The sequence below is a fragment of the Danio aesculapii genome, chromosome 15 (genome assembly GCF_903798145.1).
Source record: "Danio aesculapii chromosome 15, fDanAes4.1, whole genome shotgun sequence".
Classification (NCBI taxonomy): Eukaryota; Metazoa; Chordata; class Actinopteri; order Cypriniformes; family Danionidae; genus Danio; species Danio aesculapii.
Window position 1 is genome coordinate 41,920,151 of NC_079449.1, and position 23,587 is coordinate 41,943,737.

Consider the following 23,587-nt stretch of genomic DNA (forward strand, 5'->3'; position numbering starts at 1 on the left):
TTACCTATGACGTGGGTCATAGGGAACACAATGTACAGTTTCAATTTCAACCTGCACTTATGCTTCAGACCACCAGAGGGCATGGTGACTTTGTTAAATAGCTCACAGAAAGTGAAGGAATGGGCAGACAAATAAGAAACACAAGCACAACCTTACTGGACATACTACCTTTCGATTTACACTGTTCAATGGTTTAGCAGATGCTTTTATTTTAAAGTGATTATAAGCACAGATAGCAATTTATTGGATAAAGGTTTTGTGACAGTTCTATGAATGTGCTATTTATCCTACTATACCGCTCAAATTGTGTTTGCAGTGTATACTGCAGTATAATGGCAATAAACAAATTCAGTAGAATATCTGGATTACCTTATATTTGTGCATCTCAAGAAAAATAAACAAAATAAAATCATTTCAAATACAACTATACAGGCGATAACTAAAAATCAAGATGTTTTGAATTAATTCTATTAACGTTTTTTGAACAATTTTTATTTCTTGACAAAATAAAGCTATATTACACTTACTAACTAAAATAAAATGTAGATACTAATATATACATTTAAGATACCAATAACTTTTACATATGCACACTAAAAGAGGATTTTTGCTGCTTGTTCAGACTACTTATTTAAAATGAGCTGAATCCACACAATTCCTAAGATTTTTTTTTTGGGGGGGGGGGGAACTAAATTTTTTATGTTCAATCCAAGGAAATTTGTAAAAACAGTTAAGTTAAGTTAAGTTAACTTAATGCATTTGAGTTGGGACAACATGAAGGAGTTGTGTGGAACCCAGCATTTTGTTACTGTGTAAATGCATACATGAAAATTGACCATTTATGTCAGCAATCTTTTTTATTTAGTTTTAATTAATTGAAGCTTTCAGTAATACCTCAAATACATTTATTGCTAAATACAATACTCTTAATACATAAAAGTGTAAGACTGTATACAGTTGAAGTCAGAATTATTAATCCCGTGAATTATTAGCCCCCATTTATTTTTTTCTTCCAATTTCTGTTTAACAGAGTGAAGAGTTTTTCAACACATTTCTAAACATAATAGTTTTAATAACTCATTTCTAATAACTGATTTATTTTATCTTTGCCATGATGACAGGAAATAATATTTGTTTTTAAGGACACTTCTATACAGCTTAAAGTGACATTTAAAGGCTTAACTAGGTTAATTAGGTTAACTAGGCAGGTTAGGGTAATTAGGCAAGTTATTGTATTACGATGGTTTGTTCTGTGGACAGTCAAAAATATATATAGCTTGAAGGGGCTAATAATTTTGATCTTACAATGGTTTATAAAAAAGTTAAAACTGCTTTTATTCTAGCCGAAATAAAACAATTAACACCAGAAGAAAAAATATTATCAGACATACTGTGAAAATGTCCTTGCTCTGTTAAACATAAAATAATTTGGAAAATATATTTAAAAAAGAAAAAAATATTTGAAGGGGGGCGAATAATTCTGACTTCAATTGTAAGTACATGATGAAAACATTGTTTTGTCCTCTGGAACTTTTATGTGATTTTGCTGCTCATGACTAATAATTGATAAAAAAAATTGATAAAATAAGCCAGTCGCTGCATTGCTGATTTTAAGGGTCTATACTGTAGATCTCTCCATCAAAGTAAACATGAGCACATGCAGCAATTTCAGATCAATTCATCCAGACATTTCAATCTGATTTCTAAGCAAATTACCCAGAGGTCAGTTATCACAATTAAAAGATTCAGGATCTGTCAAATCATCTGAGATGTTTAAAATGAGGTACTGTACTAAAATAGAACTAAGAGCTATGATTTCATGAGATAGAAGTATATTTTTGTACCTTCAGACCCAAATTATGTTCAAAATGTTTTCACAGTTCTAAGACCAACTAATAATAAAAATTCAACAACCTTTAAGTATATATATAAATATATATGTCCATTTCAATGGACATCAGGTCAGAAAAGTTGTACTTCCCGAACATTATACCAACATAAAATACAAAAAAAACATACATGATTGCTGGTATAATCTTGAAATCTTAACAACATTAAGATTGAAACATTTTTATTTTCATTTTGAGGTTTTTGTTGTATAGATTGCATCTTGTTTAAAAGATGTTTATCTTCCTCATCACTCCACGTAATGTCCTTATCTGAGATATTTTCATCTGCTATAGTCTCAAGAACTTCAAGATCTGTATATTCTGAAATTGTTTCAGCAATGAATTAGTACATCGATATAGCTTTTTATATGAAAAAAAGTTCAATCAGCATTACTGGAGATTTAATTTCAGTTACAGATTTTGATATCCTATTGGACAGACATATTTGAAAAAAAATCCTGATCTAAAGCTTACAAGGTTACAAAAGATTTTAAACTTTAATTAGTACGTGCAAGCCCTCTTTTGTACATACAATCTATGAAATATTGGCAAACATATCAATTATACTGAATAAAAACATTGTAAATGTGGCATACGTCTGTGTCTGGAGTGATGTGAGGCCATGCTGCTTTTCAGTGTAGTGGATTTTTTTCAAATCACAACATGCCGAGCCTTACAGCCATTTGATTGGATGACAGTCGTCCCCTCTCATGGACTGCAGGCTTTAAATTACAGTCGTCCCCTCTCATGGACTGCAGGCTTTAAATTAGATAAAATACTCAGGAACCACATACAACATGGTCTGACATGTGATGTCCATTGTAATGGACACAGGGTCTGAAGAGGTTAACCTTATTCAAAAATATTTTCTAAATCACTATCCAGTTAATCAGTATCTGCTAAAAAAAGTAATGTAGTAAATTAATTGGTTGAATTTACAACAAAAGATATATTAGGGGGCTTTTAAACATTGTTTTGCACAATGTGAAACAAAAATAGTCAAAACCAAATACCACGCTAAACATTCAGCTTCATTCATAATGTGGTGTATGAACTAGAGGCTATATTAATGTGATTTTAAATTATTCAGTCATTTTTAAGCCATACTGTAAATGATTACTTAATTTTGAAATGGTAAGTATTGGTTTTGCAATATGTCACCTTAACACTTATGTGATCTATTAAAACCATGATGAATGTCAGAGCATACAGCAAAAATGGGGGAAAAAAAAGAGTAGTGGCCGTTTTCCAGGCTGCACTGCAGAGTCATTAATAATTGAACTACGATAAGGTATTGATGTACAGAATCAAGGGTACAAAATCAAAAGGGGTTTTGGCACATGCAGCAGTCTGTAAATCAGTGCTGTATAATAATGCAGGACACAGTGACCTGTGACTTTGCAAAATGCAGTTGAATTAATTATTCACTACGCATAATGAAATGTTGATGAAAGTTAACTCAATACACAGTATTACATTTTAAGATACATAAATGATGTATTAGTATATGCGGCGAATGGCCAAATATAGATCATTATTTGTTTTGGTTTTGAATAAATAAAATGGTTTCCTTAATGAATTGACCATTTATTAGTATAATATTATTTTATCATTTTTTAATAAGACATCCCAATACTATTTATCACATGAAGTTTGCTCTTAATTCCTCAAAAATAAATAAATAATAATAGGAATGTTTAATACTGAAGTGCCTGTGGTTTGATTAAATACTTTTAAAATAAATCTTACTACACAGTTTTGGTTTTGCAACTCATAGGAGGAAACAAGTGAGTTGTTTATTTATTTATTTATTTTTAAATTAAAGTATTTATATTATTATTATTTTGTAATTAATTGATTTTTTTATTAAGCTTGATTTTTTTTTTCAGATGAGTTGACAGTTGTTTTTTTGTGTTGCAGAGCTGGGAGAGATCAGGAACATCACTACCACCAAGCCTTCGCTGGAGTTGGAGCGGCTGGAGAAATACACCAACTACAGTATCCAGGTGCTGGCCTTCACTCGAGCAGGAGACGGAGTTCGTAGTGAACAGATCTACACACGTACCAAAGAGGATGGTAAGACGTCCTCCAGTTGCATACACTTGTATATATATATATATATATATATATATATATATATATGTATATATTGGAGATTATATGCACCTTTTGGGAACAATTTACTTGTTATTAATAAGTAAATAAATAGATAAATGGAGGTAAAGAAAAAAGGGGACCCATCATCTATAGTTATGACATTTTAAATGCAAAGATGACATTGGTTTTCATGACAACTTGACATTACCAAGACAACAAAATTTGTCATAAATCTGTCATAAACATGACTGTCATAAATCATTATGTGTCATGAATTTTATAACATCATTAACATTTTCAACGCCACCCTAATTTTCCCACTTTGCGCCATGTTGTTTAAATAGTAAATCCATTTGCACTGCTTTGACCTATGGGTGTTCTGGTCTAGAAAGAAGGTTTGTTATGGCACATTGTTTGTGCGTTGCTATTTTGAGGAACTAAAACAGACTGCTCAATTGACCAGCTGAAAGCAGGTCTAAAGTCCAGAGCAGAGCGCGTTAGTTGTGTGCCTTGCTTACACATTGCTTAATACACACAGGATGTACAGCAATACATTAATATCTTTACAAATGACAAAGAATAAAAGGATTAAAATATTTTTTATATAAATACTTTCTATATAAAATACAAACAACTACTATTTCCATGCCTTCTTTATCTCGGGGGGCTTTTTCAGTTTATTCATGACAATGTGCATTTGTATAAAGTTATTATTATTAGCAGGGTTATTAATTATACGCATATTTATAGTTGTTTTAATAAAAAACAGGTTTAGATTTGTCCACCTGTCGGGTTTTGGGGATGTATGAATTACCATACGTGGCATAGTTCACAAAAAAAACTATTTCCTTTCACTTTTTTCAAACCTATTTGAGTTTCTTTCTTTAGTTGAACACAATAATTAAGATATTTTGGAGAAAGGTGGAAACCTGTAACCATTGACTTCCATAGTATTTGCTGTTCTGGACGCCAACGGTTACAGGTATTCTTCAGAATTACTACATAACAGTATGGAACTGCTTGAGATTTGAGTAAATGGAAAAGAAGTTGTCATCTCATTTCATAAATGAATATTACCTCGTCATTTACTCTCTCTCTCTCTCTCTCTCATATGGTTTTAAACATTTATGAGTTTCTTTATTCTGTTGAACACAAAAGAAAAATGCTGGTACCCACTGACTTCCATAGTAGGAACAACAAATACTAGTGGAAATCTATGGAGAATACTATGGAGTCACAGCAACCAGCATTTTTCAAGCTTCTTTTGTGTTCTACAGAACAAAGAAACTGAACAAGTGATGGGTAAATACAGTGAATGACAGAGGTTAAGCTATATGTAGGTCAATCTAATGTCAAAAGAAATCCAAAATAGCTTAGAAACAGTAAACTTACTGCTTCACATACAAATATTGTATAAGTTATACAGTAGATCACTTGGTTTGTAGTTTACACTGTCTTCGCCTCAATTAAAGATGTTATTCATTTTCTTGCTAAAAACAGTTCCTGGCCCTCCGGCTGGAGTTAAAGCTGCTGCTTCCACAAGCTCGGTGGTGTTTGTTTCCTGGCTGCCTCCACACAAGCTCAACGGGATCATCAGGAAATACATCGTCTTCTGTTCCAACCCTTACCCCACGGTGAGATTTATGCCGAGTTCACCCTGCACCATTTTAGTCTTGATTTTCACTCGCCGTCAGGTTGTGTGAATTGCCCATAAATGACTTTCTTATTAACCCCTTATTAACCACTTATTAAAGTGGAAATTTATCTTTGGCTTCATCACATAATTACATCAAAATCCACATCACATACAGTTAAAAGTCAGAATTATTATCCCTCCTGAAATATTAGCCCCACGTTTGTTTTTAACTAAAAGATTTTTCCACACATTTCTAAACATAATAGTTTTAATAACTCATTTCTAATAACTGATTTAATTATTTTTGCCATGATGACAGTAAATAATATTTTCCTATATATATTTTTAAGACACCATTATTCAGCTTAAAGTAACATTTTAAGGCTTAACTACTGTAGGTTAATTAGGTTAACTAGTCAAGTTAGGGTAATTAGGCAAGCCATTAGGTGCATCCTAAATCGCATACTTATGCACTATTCTACGCCATTTTGTAGTATAAATAGTGTAAGTAGTGCATCCACACTGAAAACTCTAATAAGAATGAGTGCACTTTAAATACTTATTCAACTGGTAAAATGAAGTGTGGTATGTTAGACACTTCATGCACATAACGACCGCTGCTTTGCTCACATAGCGGAAGGGGCGGAGCTTTCAGGCACTGATGTTGGATTATTTATTTTGGATTGTGAAAGCAAAATTCTCCTACGTGAGTGATTATAGCGCCTCCCGATGGTGAATGCGGTTATACTCATGGCAGGTATTATTTGGTCATTTATTTCACTAATTTATCAACCATCAAACATCTGGGAAACCGTTTGAATTTCCAGATGTGTAAGTGCATAAGTACATAGTGCATTAGTGTATAGTGTGCCGCTTGGTACGCAGCTATTGTATAACAGTGGTTTGTTCTGTAGACAATCGAAAAAAGAAAAAAAAGCTTAAAGAGCCCATATTATGGGTTTTTGAAAATGCCCTTCCATGTAGTGTGTAACACAGCTCTAAGTGAAGTGAAATATCCAGCTAAGGCTTAAATCTGTAAGTGTACAGTGTTTAAAATGATTGATTCATCTATAAAAGAGTCGACTCATAGTGCTTCAAACGAGTCGTCTTGATAACGAGTCATTAGGTGTTTCGCGATGACGCGGCTACGAAACACAAGCCTCGCCAGTAGTTACGCGCGCAAACCCGGGAGATTTGAAACCTGCGGCCCCGCCCACTAACACAGAAAAAAGGCTAGACACACACAGACGCCGCCGGTCGAATGAAGTCACGCTATGCTCAGATGGATAATATTGACAGTCTCTACCCAAAGATGAAACTGTGAAGAGTCAGTGGTTGAGGTTTATTCACTAGTGTAAGTAAGTGCAATTAAAATTGTTGCCTCGTTTACTCTAGCTTGCAAATTATGTATTTATTGTGTTTTGTTACTTGTTAACCTGGTACAGTACACGCGGTTACTCTTTATATTCTCTTATCGCATGTAAGCCACGTTGAAAACGCGACGCATGCCGCTTTGTTTATGGATTTAACGTTAAATGCTTTTGTGTGCTCGCGTTCCACTGCCGTTTGTCGTTGCTATGGCCATCGTAAGCTAGGAGACAGGAGACTCGTGTCGATCTCCCTAGTTCTGAGGAGGAGCGTGATGTGTTTGTGTGTGTGTTTGTGTTTGTGTGTGTGTGTGTGTGTGAGAAAAAGAGCAGGTCGAGTGTGTGATGGCTAGGAGACAGGAGACTCGCGTCGCTCTCCCTAGTTCTTCTGAGGAGCGTTGTGTGTGTGTGTGTGTGTGTGTGTGTGTGTGTGTGTGTGTGTGTGTGTGTGTGTGAGAGAGAGAGAGAGAGAGAAAAAGAGCAGGTAGAGTGTGTGACGGCTAGGAGACTCGCGTCGATCTCCCCAGTTCTTCTGAGGAGGGTTGTGTGTGTGTGTGTGAAAAAAGCCTTACACTATGAAGCGTGTGTGCACTGTGACTACTTTTATATTGTTGATTATCTGCTGGGCATTTCACTCTGTCTCGCGCTGAAGCCTGTCACTGTCGACCAATCGCAGCAGGCTGTCATTGGTCCAATCAGCGCAGATTAGCTTCGCGCTGAGGAGGGGGTTGGGAACAAATGAATCGCTGAACGATTCATATGGGAGTCGCTGGAATAATTAGGTAAAAATAAATGCAGATTATAAGACCATCAAAGTGTTTTTTGACCTTGCATGCATATTAGACTGTTGTTGGAGACCCTTAAAACCTAAATATGACCCTATTTCATGTATAATATGGGCTCTTTAAGGTGGCTAATTATATAGACCTTAAAATGTTTTTTCTTTCATTCTAGCCAAAATAAAACAAATAAGACTTTTTCCAGAAGAGAAAATATCATAGGAAATACTGTGAAAAATGTCTTGTTCTGTTAAATATTTGAAAAAGAAAACAAAAATTCATGGGAGGGCTAATAATTTTGACTTTAACTGTATATACAATGATGATGATGTTATATATGAAATATAATCAGTTAGAAAGGAAAACCCTGAATGAAAGAGATTCGATTAGGATTAAAAGGATTATACAAATGAAGCAGATAAATAACGATGCACAATATTCGGTAGTCTAAGGGTTTCCAGTTAATCTTCAAGATGAATTTTCTGAGTATCATGAATGTACACTGGTATCATTTAAGGCAAAGTGAATTTGTAATTTGTCAACACGTTGCAACCTGGATCAGCAAACGTGCAACAGAATAAGCCCAGATTTTTATGTTATCTTGGCTTTCTTAACCCTTTGATGCACAAGCTATGTTGGTCCACATACTCGGATCATTTCATGGGTTTCATGCAATGTCATGCTTTGCTGGGAATTTTATGCTAGTTCTATCTTTTCAAATCAGTTTATCTTAACATTAAAATTCCCTTATATACATGCTGCCTATATATGCCAACAAAAAATATTTTTATTCAAAATGTAAGAAATATATAACGATATTGTGATGGTCAAAAACAAGTTAATTATGAAATTCCTGGAGTCCTGAGTGAAGAAATTAATTTATTGCAAAGATATCGAAAGTCAGAAGTCAGTCGGGTCACTTTAGGCGTATACATCAAAGGGATAAAACCCCTCACATGTGATGTAGCTGGACTTATCAGGAAATTGACTCTCGAGTAGTTTAGAGGGTAGAATTTGTTTTTGTTGCACTTACAAACATTTTTTTCATCTCATTACAGGTGATCAGTGAGTTTGAAGCCGCACCTGATGTTTATTTCCGTCGCTTGACCAACTTGAACCAGAACTGGCAGTACAGCATCTGGGTTGTGGCGGTGACTGCGGCAGGTCGTGGGAATACCAGTGAAATTATCACCGTAGAGCCCCAAGCTAAAGGTATGGAAGACTGATATATGGCAATCACTCTATAACACAGAATACCTGACACTAAAAGTATAATCCTTAATAAAAAAAAATAAAGGTTTTCTGGTCATTATTAGAATATTGCAGAAAATGAGCCATTAAAACCAAATGTGCCCAATAAAAAGTGATTTTGTTAATTATGAATTTTAAAGTTTTTATGAACTTTTGACAACCTTTTAATATGTGCAACTTTTCATTTAAAGTTTGAAATAGTTTGCAAAAATTCTGTTATACAGTCAGGGAGCTTGTAAAAGTGGAATAGTCAGTACATAAGTTTACCTGCTCAGTGTGATGTCATTTATTGTCTCCAAAAGACTCTACAATCCCATTTATTTAGCCTTTTCTGAGTAAAGTAAAAGAAACAGAGCAAAAAAAAAATGTTTTTCTTACTTAAAGTTTTTTGTCTTGTTTCTAATCCAAATATAAAAAAAAAATCTTAAATAAGAAGCATTCTCTAGACAAGCAAAAACTATTGTCTTGTTTTTTAGATGTAATATGCCACATCTAATTGATTTTCCTTTAAAACAAGCAGTTTTGTGTATAATTATTGTTTCAAAGCAGCTCTACAAAAGTTGCACAAAGTGTGATACAGTCATTACAGTCAAAATCAAAAGTTAAGGTTATTACTAATTTATAAGTTACTTTCTAGTTTATTAGTTACTAACAACTTAATGTCAATGTGAAAATGAAGTGCTATAAGTGAAAAGAGGTGCTACAGTATATAAACAAACATACTAACAAACATATAAAGCATATAAGTATTTCTAACAAAGTGCCTGGTGCATTAAGACAGGTGAGTCGGTCCTATCAACACAATCTCACGGCAATTCGTAACTTTTTAATTTAGTGGCTAATTCGTACGAATTCGTACGATCTAATTCGTACAATAAAGTACGATTTGCTCATCCTCCAATGATGGTTGGGTTTAGGGGTGGGGTTAGGTGCCACGCCTCCTTTTTAAAATCGTACAATTTCGTACGACTGAACTCGTACGAATTAGCCACTAAACTGTCAAAACATAAAATACTTACGTTTTCTCGTGAGATCAGGCTGGTCCTACAGGTGGTTTGTCAAGTCCACTCACCTGCATGGATCACACTCATGCATCCTTCAGTTATGTGTACATTGTGTGTATGCTTTACTAAAAAGATAGGTCTTTAATCTAGTTTTGAACTAAGAAAGTGTGTCTAAGCCTCGGACATTAGCAGGAAGGCTATTCCGGAGTTTAGGAGCCATATATGAAAACACTCAACCTCCTTTAGTGGACTTTGCTATTCTGAATATTACCAGAAACCCTGAGATTTGACATCTTAATGAGCAGTTGAATTGTAGTGAGACAAGATGTTAGATAAACAGGAGCTAGACTATTTAAAGCCTTATACTGGAGGTAGGAAACAATATTTTATGTTTGCACAGAAAAAAGACACTCAGAGAAGTGTTACTCTGTGATATTATGGTAATGATATTGTTTGTTTCTTAAGCCCCTGCTCGAATCCTGACATTCAGTGGCACTGTGACTACTCCCTGGATGAGGGACATTGTCCTTCCATGCAAAGCAGTCGGAGACCCTCCTCCAACAATCAAATGGCTGAAGGGAAAGTATGTTTAGTTTCTACATTCTTTATATCTGAAATATGAAAAGACCTAATGAGATAGTTCACCCAAAACTGAAGATTTTGACTCACCGTTTACTTGTCACACATCCTGTTGAACACAAAAGAAGATATTAGATATTATATATAGACTTCCATACTGTTTGGTTTTCCTACTATTGATGTTGAAGGTTACTGGTTTCCAGCATTCTTCAAAATACCGTCTTTTGTGTTCATTCATTCATTTTCTTTACGGCTTAGTCCCTTTATTAATGTGAGGTCGCCACAGCAGAATTTTTATTCTTTTTGGTTATGAAGCTGATATCTTGCTAAACTGATCATGCTTTCTTACAGTAATGGTACACCTGCTCCAGTTTCAATCGATGGTCGTCGCAGCGCTCACAACAATGGCAGCTTTGTTATTCGTACCGTCAAAGCAGAGGATTCTGGGTATTACAGATGTGTTGCCAGCAACAACTGGGGTTCCGATGAGATCATGCTAAATCTTCAGGTCCAAGGTGTGTTTGGAATCTTCAGAGACAGACTTTTTTATTTAGAATTTAGAATTGGTAAGGTGAGAGGAACCTTCTTGGTGCCTTCTGATTTTATTTTGATTATTTTTCATTTTCTTTTTGCTGCTGCTTTTATTTCTACTATTAATTATTAATTAATGATTTCACTTTAACAATCAGTATTGTAGTGTATTCTAAAAGTGTAACTATAAAAAAGAAATACACTGTAAAAATGATTTTCTTATGAGTTTTTGCCTTGTTTTTAGTCCAAATATCTAAAAATTCTTAAATCAAGAAGAATTTTCTAGACAAGCAAAACATATTGTCTTGTTTTCTGAAATAATATGTCAATTTCTTTCCGTAAAACAAGCAAAATAATCTGCCAATGGGGTAAGCAAAATAATCTTATTTCAAATGCAGAAGCCAGATTACTTTGCTTGTTGCAAGGAAAAACTCACTGAATTTTGACTTATTATTTCTGAAAACAAGACAATATTTTTGTCTTGTCTAAAATAATGCTTAATAATTTAAGAATTTTTAGGTATGTGGACTATACACAATTAAGAAAGGCATTTTCCATAGACTTGCTACAGAAGTCACTTTTAAGCCAATCAAGATCAACCCAATGTGAAATCTGCATGCAAAAATCTTACCTTACCACCCTCTTCGAATGTTATCACCTAATTGAATGGCCATTATCAGTGGTTATCAGCTGATAGATATGGTCCAGTAGGGGACTTCTGCACCTACTGGTATGCTATAATAACTGTTATCATCTGTCCACATGGTTAATCAGCTATACTAATAGAGAATACTCCAGATTCAGATCTGTTTTACATTACTGTGACTGTTGGGTTTAGGGTTGGGGTAGGGCTAGACGTTAATAAAATATAGTAAATGTGAATTTTGTTATATGATATATATAATTCTCGTTAACTTCCAGCTGCAGCCGTATGTGATCTATAGCTGATAAACTATGTGGATGAATGATAACAGCCTAATAAGCCTACATACTAAGCCTACTAAGCACAGAAGGCCCCTACTACCCGATATCAGTCAGGCGATAACCACTGATAACACCCATTCAATCGAGTGATAACATTCAAATCGGCTGACCTTACCTTCATGCAAAATTCCCAATTCCTGATAACTGTAATGACTAATTATCACCCAATTTTGAGAGAATAATTTTGTTGTTTTATCCTCGAAATATTCTAGTACCGCCGGACCAACCACGTCTCACCGTGACCAAAACCACGACCACCTCCATCACGCTCTTCTGGATCCCCGGAGACAATGGTGGAAGCTCCATCAGAGGTTAGACTGCATTGATAGTTTGCGCTCCATGTTTTCACCTATTCTCCACTGGTAGACAAAAATGAAACACTGCCAGCCCAGACCATGTTTCAAACTGAGATTTATTCCACACGCTGTAATATTTTAATAAACTTAAAGGTCAACCTTGACTCGTACAGCAAGTGCTTTGTATCAATTTGCAGTGCCTGAAAAAGTGCATAAACAAAGTTTGGCATTTGAGGTTTATTTATTAAAATCAACACATTACCGAGTATACAGTTAAGGGGTTTTTGTGGTTCTCTGTGTTCAGGCTACATTTTACAGTACTCAGAGGATAACAGTGAAGAGTGGGGCAGTTACTCCATCAGCCCCAGTGAGCGCTCCTACCGTCTGGAGAACCTGAAGTGTGGTACTTGGTACAAGTTTACTCTGACTGCACAGAATGCAGTAGGTCCTGGACGCATCAGTGAAATCATTGAGGCCAAAACCCACGGAAAAGGTACACATCTGTTAATAATGGCAAACTCTTGTGGCTACACTGCTAAAAATGACTTTCTTACTTAGAGTTTCTGTTTTGTTTCTAGTCCAAATATCTAAAAATTCTTAAATCAAGAAGCATTTCTAGACAAAAATAAGCAGAATAATTGTGCGAAATAATTGCTTTCGCTCTGAAATAAGATCGCTTACCCCATTGGTGGATAATTTTGCTTGTTTTAAGGATAAACTCACTTAATTTTTAATTATTATTTCTGAAAATAAGACAATATTTTTTGCTTTTCTAGAAAATGCTTCTAGATTTAAGAATGTTTTGATATTTGGACTAGAAACAAAACAAAAACTCTAAGTAAGAAAACTATTTTTTGCAGTGTGAAGACTGTTATATGAACAGTCACGAATTTACCTTTTGCAAGGTACAGTATGATGTGGTTTGGTTCTGTACGGTTAACTTTTAGGGGCTTCTCTACTTTTTTAGCACCTCCTCAGGTGAGGTTCCAAACAAGCCAAACCATTACAAAAATGTGATGTACATGCTGCTGATCACAGATTGGTCAGAGAGAATTCTCATTACCAGCATCAGATTTTGCAAATCTGCTATATTTACCACTTAAGTATACTTAGAATTGCAGTCCTAAACTGAACACGTGTGGACACATTTGAGCATGAAGTTCATCTCCAGATTGGAGGAAAGTCCTTACCCCAGGTGGAGGAGTTCAAGTATCTTGGAGTTTTGTTCACGAGTGAGGGAAGGATGGAGCATGAGATTGACAGGCGGATTGGTGCAGCGGCAGCAGTAATGCGGTCGATGTATCAGTCCATTGTGGTAAAACACGAGCTGAGCCAAAAGGCAAAGCTCTCAATTTACCAGTCAATCTACGTTCCTACTCTCACCTATGGTCTTGAGCTTTGGGTCATGACCGAAAGGACAAGATCTTGGATAGAAGCGGCCGAAATAAGTTTCCTTCGCAGGGTGGAAGGGCGCACCCTTATAGATAGGGTGAGGAGCTCTGTTACCCAGGAGGATCTCAGAGTAGAGGCGCTGTTCCTCCACATCGAGAGAAGTCAGCTGAGGTGGCTCGGGCATCTGTTTTGGATGCCTCCTTGATGTCTACCTAGGGAGGTGTTCCAGGCATGTCCCACCGGAAGGAGGTCTCGGGGAAGACCCAGGACACGCTGGAGGAACTATGGAACGCCCCGGGTTGCCCCCGGAAGAGCTAGAGGAATTGTCTTGGGAGAGGGAAGACTGGGGTTCTCTCCTAAGACTGCTGCCCCTGAAAAAAAGAAAAATATATCTATATAAAGCTTTTTTAATTTTAGTATTTACCATTCATTACTTGTCGGACAAATTATGGAGTAAAGAGGACTGAACTTTGTTTGTACTTAAAAACTCCAAATAATTGACTTCGCTTAAAAATGTCCTCTAGTATGGGTTAAATAGTCAACAGCAGCCACAAGTGTTGTCAAAAATATAGATATTTCAATACATATTGATAAAGAAGTAATTAAAACAGTACGATTTTGCGTTCGATTAGTATTGATACCGCATTGCTCTCTTGCATTCCCTTTCATATCAGCAATGAGCTAGTATTGAAAATGGTATCGAATATCGTTTTTTTTTTCAAGGTTTTGAACCTCCAGTTCCAGTATCGTAACACTAACAGCCACTACTGTATTGTTGGTCCTTGCTTTAAAACCACCTCAAGAAAAATATGCCTGAATGGCAGCATTGTGATCAGAAGTAGACTTTCAGACATTCTTCTAGTTGGTAGTCGAGGCTGGATGGGACAACCCAGAATTAAAAGGTGTTTCAGAAAGTCGGCAGTAGAAGCATGCAGCGCAACAATAGCGATAATCCCATCCACTCAATTGTGTGCTTAATCAAACCACACACACAAAATGGTTGCTAAAATTTGACTTATTCTAACTTCAGAATGAATCTCTTTCTTCTCCACATCTTCAGAACCACAGTTCGCCAAAGACCACGAGCTTTTCTCAAGTATCAACTCTACCCGCGTGGAGCTCAACCTCATTGGTTGGAACAACGGTGGCTGTCCAATCGACTCCTTCACTCTAGAATATCGGCCAGTAGACACTACCAAGTGGACCATGGTAAAGCGGGATTCCCTCACCAAGAGCCACATTCTGTACGACCTACAGGAGGCCACCTGGTATGAGCTCCAGATGAGAGTCGGCAACAGTGCAGGAACAGCGGAGAAGAGGGTGCTGTTCGCTACTCTGAATGTTGATGGCAGTGAGTGCTAGATTTTATTTTACTACTAATAGTTGAACGATTTTAGATTTTTGGAAGTTGACTTTTATCTTATTAACCTTATCGACATCGACTAGTCACTGGCAGTGTTGGGGGTAATGTGTTTGTTACGACTTTATAGTTTTGCTCTAGGGTTTAAGAGGTAACATTTAATGTGGTTAAAATTTGTGGTGAGTTTGTGACAAAATATCAAAACAACAACCAAAATACTGCACAAATAAGTGAATTTATTTACAATAGTGAAAGAAGTCAAACAGCAAAAAAAAAAGTATTATTTACAATATCACACAAAAGAGAATAAATCAACGTATATTATGGTTGGAGAAACAAGAATTAAGTGGCGCCAAATAAATGAAAGCAATATAACAAAACACCCAAATCTAGCTAATATCTACCCTCTAAACTATCTAATAGAAAATAAACAAACACAACATCTTCAGAGTTTTCACGCTATAACTAAATCTACTAACTATCCAAAAATATGGAGAAAACTCACGCGCTCACTTCTAAACTAGTGTGTTTAGACAATGGAGTTATCTACATGATGCGAGATGTGTCACGTGACCTCTAAACTCCTCGAATCCCAGGGGAAGGCTGACGCCAGAGATCAGGGGATTGCCACATACACACATACAAGACGGTAACAGCGATCAACACAACACCAAGACCAAAATTAAACTTCTAAATTCACATCAATATTACAGCACGTAACAACAAGACAAAACACACACAAAAGCAAGCAAAGATAACGCAAGCAAGACAGAGCAAAGCAGAACGGGCTTCCCCGCTCGCGTCCCTTTAAACTTTGAGCTCCTTTGATGTTGATGACGTCACAGGGTGAAATGGAGATTGACGTCTTCACGGACGAATGGGATACTGGGATGGGCGATCCTGAGAATTAACACAGAGAGAGAGAGGGAGGGAGCAAGAGAGAGAGAAAGAGAGAGACAGAGAGAGAGAGCGCACACACACAAGCAAAACATACAGGCATATACATATGACTGTAACAGTGTTATAACTATGCGTTATAATGCACTTAGTTACTTTTGGGGGGGAGTAACTCATTTTGTTAATAGCGCAACATTAACATGGGATAGTTTTAGTGCTAAATAGATGCAGTCAACACATTAATCACTGCACATTCTGAGAATGTAGCAATAATGGATATTTTAGTGCAACAGTAATCCATACGCCATCAACACATAGAACACCAAAATATGGCAAGTTATTTCATAACAACATTACGTATGAAAGACAAAAGCTTTAAGCATTACACAGAATCCTGACATTTGAGTGGTCACCTGTTTGATGAACTAAAGTTCACTTGAAGTTTAAATGAATCATTGACACTAACATAAGAAAAATAACATTAAATTAAATTTTATAATCCGAGGGCAATTACATTCAGTGAACCACATTCTTGTGTAAAGTTGCACGTAGTTCAGCTCAAAACCACATGATTCGCACAGCATGTCTAGTTGACAGCAGTCAAAAAACATCATTACAGGGCATTAAAGTCGACCAGTTGAGTCCACAACAAGTTGAAATCAGGGTTGACTCGGTTATTCACCCAAAAATGGAAATTCTGTCATTAATTACCCACTTATATATATATATACATACAGTTGAAGTCAGAATTATTAGCCCCGATGTTTATTTTTTTCCCCAATTTCTGTTTTTTCTTATTAACTAATTTCTAATAACTGATTTATTTTATCTTTGCCATGATGACAGTAAATAATATTTGACTAGATATTTTTCAAGACACTTCTATACAGCTTAAAGTGACTTTTAAAGGCTTAACTAGGTTAATTAGGTTAACTAGGCAAGTTATTGTATAACGATAGTTTGTTCTGCAGACAATCGGGAAAAAATATATAGCTTAAAGGGGCTAATCATTTTGACCTTAAAATGGTTTTTAATAAATTAAAAACTGCTTTTATTCTAGCTGAAATAAAACAAATAAGACTTTCTTCAGAAGAAAAAAATATTATTAGACATACTGTCAAAATATTTAAAAAAAAAAAAAAATTCAAAAGGGGGCTATATATACTAATGTGAAAAAAAAAAAAAAAAAAAAAAAAAAATATATATATATATATATATATATATATATATATATATATATATATATATATATATATATATATATATATATATATATAAAATTTTCATTTAATGTGAACTATTACTTTAAGAAAATAGTTGACTTTCTTGTCAGACTTTATCGTCCTTTGGTTTCTTTTGTTCTCCAGGCACAATTGCTCCATTGCCAAAGAGTGTGGACCCCAGTCAGGAGAACAGGCAGGGAAATGAAGGACTTAAGATGATGGTCACGATCATCTGCATTCTGGTGGCAATCTGCATGGTCTTCATCGTTCTTCTGGTATTGAGGAGGAGGAGAAGAGAGCAAAGACTCAAGAGATTACGAGGTGTGTGGACACATATCTTCTCGCGGATCCTTGAGCATACTCAAAAAGCGTCTTTTATCAGTGTAATGACATTTTTCTACTTTGTCCTAATTCTACAGATGCAAAGAGCCTAGCAGAGATGCTAATGAGGTAAATAACAATGACATTGCCGTATAAATCAATGAACTTTGTCATAAAGTGGTGCATGTAACTGTTTTGCATTGTCTTATGCTTTTCCTTTAGTAAAAATGCACGTACGCCAGACACCGTGAACAAGCAGCAGCAGACTCTGAGGATGCACATCGATATCCCACGTGCTCAACTACTCATCGAGGAGAGGGACACTATGGAGACAATCGGTGAGAGTTCATTATGCTTTGGTAATGATTTCACTTTTCTAGCAAAACATAACTGACCACTTTGTTACATAACTTAACTTGTACCATTTCTGCTGATGCGAATGATGTGAAGAGAAACATTCAAATTAATAATTATATGTTTAGGGAATTTTGACAAGCAATGTTTGACATTTGATCAAATGAATAGTTTAGCAAGATCATCAGTTTACAGTCATTTAATTTGTAAATTAATTTGTAATTGTGGGGGGGGGAAAAAGTATTTTAAAGGGATATTTCACTCAAAAAATACGATTAAGTCAACATTTACTCACTCTTTACTGTATCAAACCTTTTACAGTGGTGTAAAGTAACAAATCCAGCAGACACAAGACGTCAATAAGACGTCAGGTTGATGTCATGTGGACGTTGCGATTTGTTTGAAAATGAAAATGTGGTTGGCGTCAATATCCAACCTAAAATCGAAGTCTAATGATGTTAAAGCTTGACGTTGTGTGGACGTTACCAATATGATGTCTATCAGATGTTGCATTTTGGTTGCCATACCTAACGAATAAATATCAGTATTTGACGTCAATATGACATTGGTTAATATGTTGACTCGACGTTGAAATTTAGTCGTCATTTGACGTTGTTATTGGGCATCCAAATAGCGTTGTCCTTAGATGCTAGCTAGACATCGCATTTTAGTCACCTGACATCACAAGCTAAATCTAACCTAATATTAACGTCTTATGATGTCGTGTGCCTGCTGGGCAATAACTAGATGCACTACAGAATGTTACGTTTACACACACAAATTACATGTAAATGCATCAGCTTTTTACAGCGTAATACTCACAACTCACTACCCTTGAGTACTTTTGAAAGGTCTACTTTGTACTCATACTTTGAGTAATATTCACAACAGATATTTTTACTCAACTTGCTCTACATTTTTAGGCAAGTAACGGTACTTTTACTTTAATATAATTTTTCAGTACATTTTCAGGACGTATTTTTCTTTTGATGAACACAAAAGAAGATGTTCTGAGAAATGTTGAAAACCTGTAACTATTGACTTCCATATTTGTTTTTTATACTTTGGATGCCAATTGTTACAGGTTTCCAACATTTTTTTTTTATTTTGTGATTAACAGAAGAAAGAACCCAGGTAAATAGTGAGTAAATGTTCCTTTTTGGGTGAACTATCCCTTTAATACAAATACTGGAGATCCAGCCAACAATTTTAGGTTCTAAATCATTCCCTTAATGTTCCCATTAAGTTATTTAAAGTTATCTCTTTAATGAACATTCAAAACGTTCAGAGTTTTAGATGATGTCTTTACTTTTTTTGCTTTTAATAATGTTATTCAAATTGCTTTCTCAGAAGGTTAGTTTAAACTTTATTAGAACATTGCAATTACATTTTATCAAGTAAACAAAAACTAAGACTAAAACTGTATGTCAAAAAACATGTTTGTTAACTGAAATTAATAAAAAATCACAACAAATGAGAAACTGACAACTGTTACTGAAAAACAAACTGAAATAAAATAATAATTCAATCATTCCTTTTCTTTTCGGCTTAGTCCCTTTATTAATCAGGGGTCACCACAGCGAAATGAACCACCAACTTATCCAGCATATGTTTTACGCAGCGGATACCCTTCCAGCTGCAACCCATCACTAGGAAACACCCACACACACTCTTTCACACACATACACAATGGCCAATTTAGCTTATTCAATTGGAATGTGGGGGAAACCGGAGCACCCAGAGAAAACCCATGTGAACACGGGGAGAACATGCAAACTCCACACAGAAATGCCAACTGACCCAGCTGAGGCTCAAACCAGCGACTTCCTTGCTGTGAGGCTATCGTGCTACCCAATGTGCCACCGTGATGCCCAAAACCAGACCAGTTATACTATATATCTTCTTTTATCTTGTTAGACAAGGTGTTGATAATATGATGACGGCCTGGTTTGTTCTGACTGATATTATAGATAGCTTTATTGAGAACATTTGGACTAGTATTACCCAAACAATGCCTGATTAAATAAAAATGAAAAATGTTTTGTATAGAACGTGTTTAAAGCATGATGGTGGTCTCTTTTGCTTTTATTTACCAGTTTACCTTTGTCTTTCAGATGACCGCTCCACAGTGCTGTTGACGGACAATGACTTTGGAGAAACATCTAAACAGAAGTCCTCAACCGTCACCCATACAGTGCATTACCAGTCTCTTTCTCAGGCCACCGGACCACTAGTAGACGTGTCTGATGCTAGACCTGGTACAAGTAAGAACTCTACTAGTCTGCATGCTTGTGTCGATGTCGCATGTGGAATGTTTGGGAAACATTAGCATTAGTAAACTGCAAATAGTAAAATACTCTGCCAAAGATCCTCATTCCATGGTGGACAGAGTAATCAAGTCTTTGCGTTAAAGTGCACCCTATGAAATTCCATTATTCCATGTTATGTTGAAATTCTTGATTCTGATTGGCTGGATTGTGTTTTGATGACATAAACAAACAAATAAAACAAACATGCATCTGTCAAACATTTGTAGCAACCATAGTAAATCAGTGAGAGTTGCCGAAGCCTTCAATTCTCTGTGCAATCTCAAAGAGACCAACATGTGATTCTCCAGAGAGCCAACTCACTATGTGCTTCAAAATATCTGCAGAGAGGTAGCTAGCACATGGTCCTATGAGCTATTAGATATGCCCATGATATTTAAAAGCATAATTTCTCTCTCGCACATTCAAGTGGGGAGATCTGTTTCTTAACCTCCCTGTAGGCACAGGACATCAACATGACGTCATATTGACATTGTACCCCAACATCATGGGGACGTTGGATTTTGTTTTGGAAATTACAATCAGGTTGATGTCAGAACCCAACGTCAAGCCGACGTCAATGTCCAACCTAAATTCAACCTAAAATCAACCAAATATCAATGTCTAATCATGTTACACCTTGACGTTATCACTAGACATCTATCAGACGTTGGATTTTGGTCACTTTCCAACACAACCTAAAATCAACCAAATATCAATGTCTAATCATGTTACACCTTGACGTTGTGTGGACGTTATCACTATGACATCTATCAGACGTTGGATTTTGGTCACTTTCCAACACAAACTAAAATCAACCAAATATCAATGTCTAATCATGTTACACCTTGACGTTGTGTGGACGTTATCACTATGACATCTATCAGATGTTGGATTTTGGTCACTTTCCAACACAACCTAAAATCAACCAAATATCAATGTCTAATCATGTTACACCTTGACGTTGTGTGGACATTATCACTATGACATCTATCAGGCGTTGAATTTTGGTCACTTTCCAACACAACCTAAAATCAACCAAATATCAACGTAACTTCACGTCATTATTGGACGTCAAAATGACGTTGTCCTTAGACGCTGGCCAGACATTGAATTTCGGTCACCTGCATCACAACCTAAATCTAACCTAATATTAACGTCTTGTGTTGTGTGCCTGCTGGGCTATTAGGCAACACTCACATATTGACATTGTACCCCAACATCATGGGGACGTTGGATTTTGTTTTGGAAATTACAATCAGGTTGACGTCAGAACCCAACATCAAGCCGACGTCAATGTCCAACGTCCAACCTAAATTCAACCTAAAATCAACCAAATATCAACATCTAATCATGTTACACCTTGACGTTGTGTGGACGTTATCACTATGACATCTATCAGACGTTGGATTTTGGTCACTTTCCAACACAACCTAAAATCAACCAAATATCAATGTCTAATCATGTTACACCTTGACGTTGTGTGGACGTTATCACTATGACATCTATCAGGCGTTGGACATTGGTCACTTTCCAACACAACCTAAAATCAACCAAATATCAACGTAACTTGACGTCATTATTGGACGTCAAAATAACATTGTCCTTAGACGCTGGCTAGACATTGAATTTCGGTCACCTGACATCACAACCTAAATCTAACCTAATATTAACGTCTTGTGTCTTGTGTTGTGTGCCTGCTGGGCTGTTAGGCAACACTCACTTTTGGGGATTTATACTTACCTAACTTTAAATAGTAACAGTTCTTGACCCCAGTGAGCTACAAACAAAAATTAGGTATCATTGGAAGGAAGACACTTTGAGCTTCACTATGGTCCACCTGGAAAAATCTCAAAAATATAAGAAGTTGTACATTATGAGGTATTGTTCTGACATTGTACTGTGTTCAATATTTGTTAACTAACAAATATATTTCCAACATTGTGCTGCATAGAGAAATATTAGCTTTAACTTGTCTATATCTTTGCAAATAACTATTGTAAAGGACCATGAAATGGCTTCACATGAGGCGGTTCTTTGTATCTGCTTTGTTCTTTTAAAATCCTTTAACAACCAGCAATATGTTGATTATCCCGTATTGTACTTTTTAATTCAACACTTTTGTGCAAAAATAATGTGGAACTGTAAAATGGTCAAGGCTATACTCCAAAAAGCAAACTTCATTTAGAAAATTTGTGGTATTCAGAAGCAGTCAGAAGTCCCAAAGAATAAACTTGAACTGCAGTTTTACACTGAATAACCATGCTTTGATTTCACACTAAGCTATTGAATGCGATCTGAAACAATGCTGAGGTTGCATCTAGTGCATCTAGTACTATGATTTGAATAAAATGTGCAGCACTGAATCAGTTAAGCTGAGCTCATAAGAAGTGAAGAGCTGTAAAGTCAGCTTTGGTGGATTTTGGAGCATTTCTCTGACACAGGTCATTATTACAGGTCATTATGATTATGATTCAGGTTGATCCACCAGCATAGGTGGGTAAAGTATCCAAAATCTAAACTGAAGTAAAAGTAAAAGTTTTACTCAAGTAAAAGTAACAATCTTAAAAGTTACTTCAGTAAGAGTAAAAAAGTATCTGTTTTACTCAAGTATTACTCAAGTAAATAGTTAGTAGTTACTTTCAATTATATATACAGTATATATATATATATATATATATATATATATATATATATATATATATATATATATATATATATATATATATGTATATGTATATTATATATGTTATTATTATTAGAGATGAGTTATTAAAACTATTATGTTTAGAAATGTGTTGAAAAAATCTTCTCTCCGTTAAACAGAAATTGGCGGAATAAAACAGGGGAAATAATAATTTAGGGGGGGTAATAATTATTGTGTATATATATATATATATATATATATATATATATATATATATATATATATATATATATATATAGTTGAAGTTAGAATTATTAGCCCCCCTAAATTATTATTTCCCCTGTTTTTTTCCCCAATTTCTGTTTAACGGAGAGAAGATTTTTTCAACACATTTCTAAACATAATAGTTTTAATAACTCATCTCTAATTACTGATTTATTTTATCTTTGCCATGATGACAGTAAATAATATTTTACTAGATATTTTTCAAGACACTTTTATACAGCTTAAAGTGACTTTTAAAGTCCAAACTAGGTTAATTAGGCCGGTTAGGTTAATTAGGCAAGTTATTGTATAATGATGGTTTGTTCTGTCGACCATAAATAAATATAAAATAAATAAAACTGCTTTTACTCTAGCCGAAATAAAACAAATAAGACTTTCTCCAGAAGAAA

At 35.4% G+C, this 23,587-nt stretch overlaps 1 protein-coding gene across 1 annotated transcript in view; it reads left to right on the forward strand.

Annotated features, from left to right (window-relative positions):
* The window catches only part of dscamb (Down syndrome cell adhesion molecule b), a 258,156-nt gene that overhangs the window by 225,277 nt on the left and 9,292 nt on the right, over positions 1 to 23,587 (forward strand). Inside the window, exons 19-30 of the mRNA XM_056473430.1 lie at positions 3,810 to 3,965; positions 5,487 to 5,620; positions 8,827 to 8,980; positions 10,489 to 10,606; positions 10,954 to 11,117; positions 12,330 to 12,428; positions 12,718 to 12,906; positions 14,866 to 15,156; positions 17,430 to 17,606; positions 17,705 to 17,735; positions 17,829 to 17,944; positions 20,075 to 20,224. Coding sequence (XP_056329405.1) covers positions 3,810 to 3,965; positions 5,487 to 5,620; positions 8,827 to 8,980; positions 10,489 to 10,606; positions 10,954 to 11,117; positions 12,330 to 12,428; positions 12,718 to 12,906; positions 14,866 to 15,156; positions 17,430 to 17,606; positions 17,705 to 17,735; positions 17,829 to 17,944; positions 20,075 to 20,224 — 1,779 coding nt within the window. The remainder of the gene's footprint in view (positions 1 to 3,809; positions 3,966 to 5,486; positions 5,621 to 8,826; positions 8,981 to 10,488; positions 10,607 to 10,953; positions 11,118 to 12,329; positions 12,429 to 12,717; positions 12,907 to 14,865; positions 15,157 to 17,429; positions 17,607 to 17,704; positions 17,736 to 17,828; positions 17,945 to 20,074; positions 20,225 to 23,587) is intronic.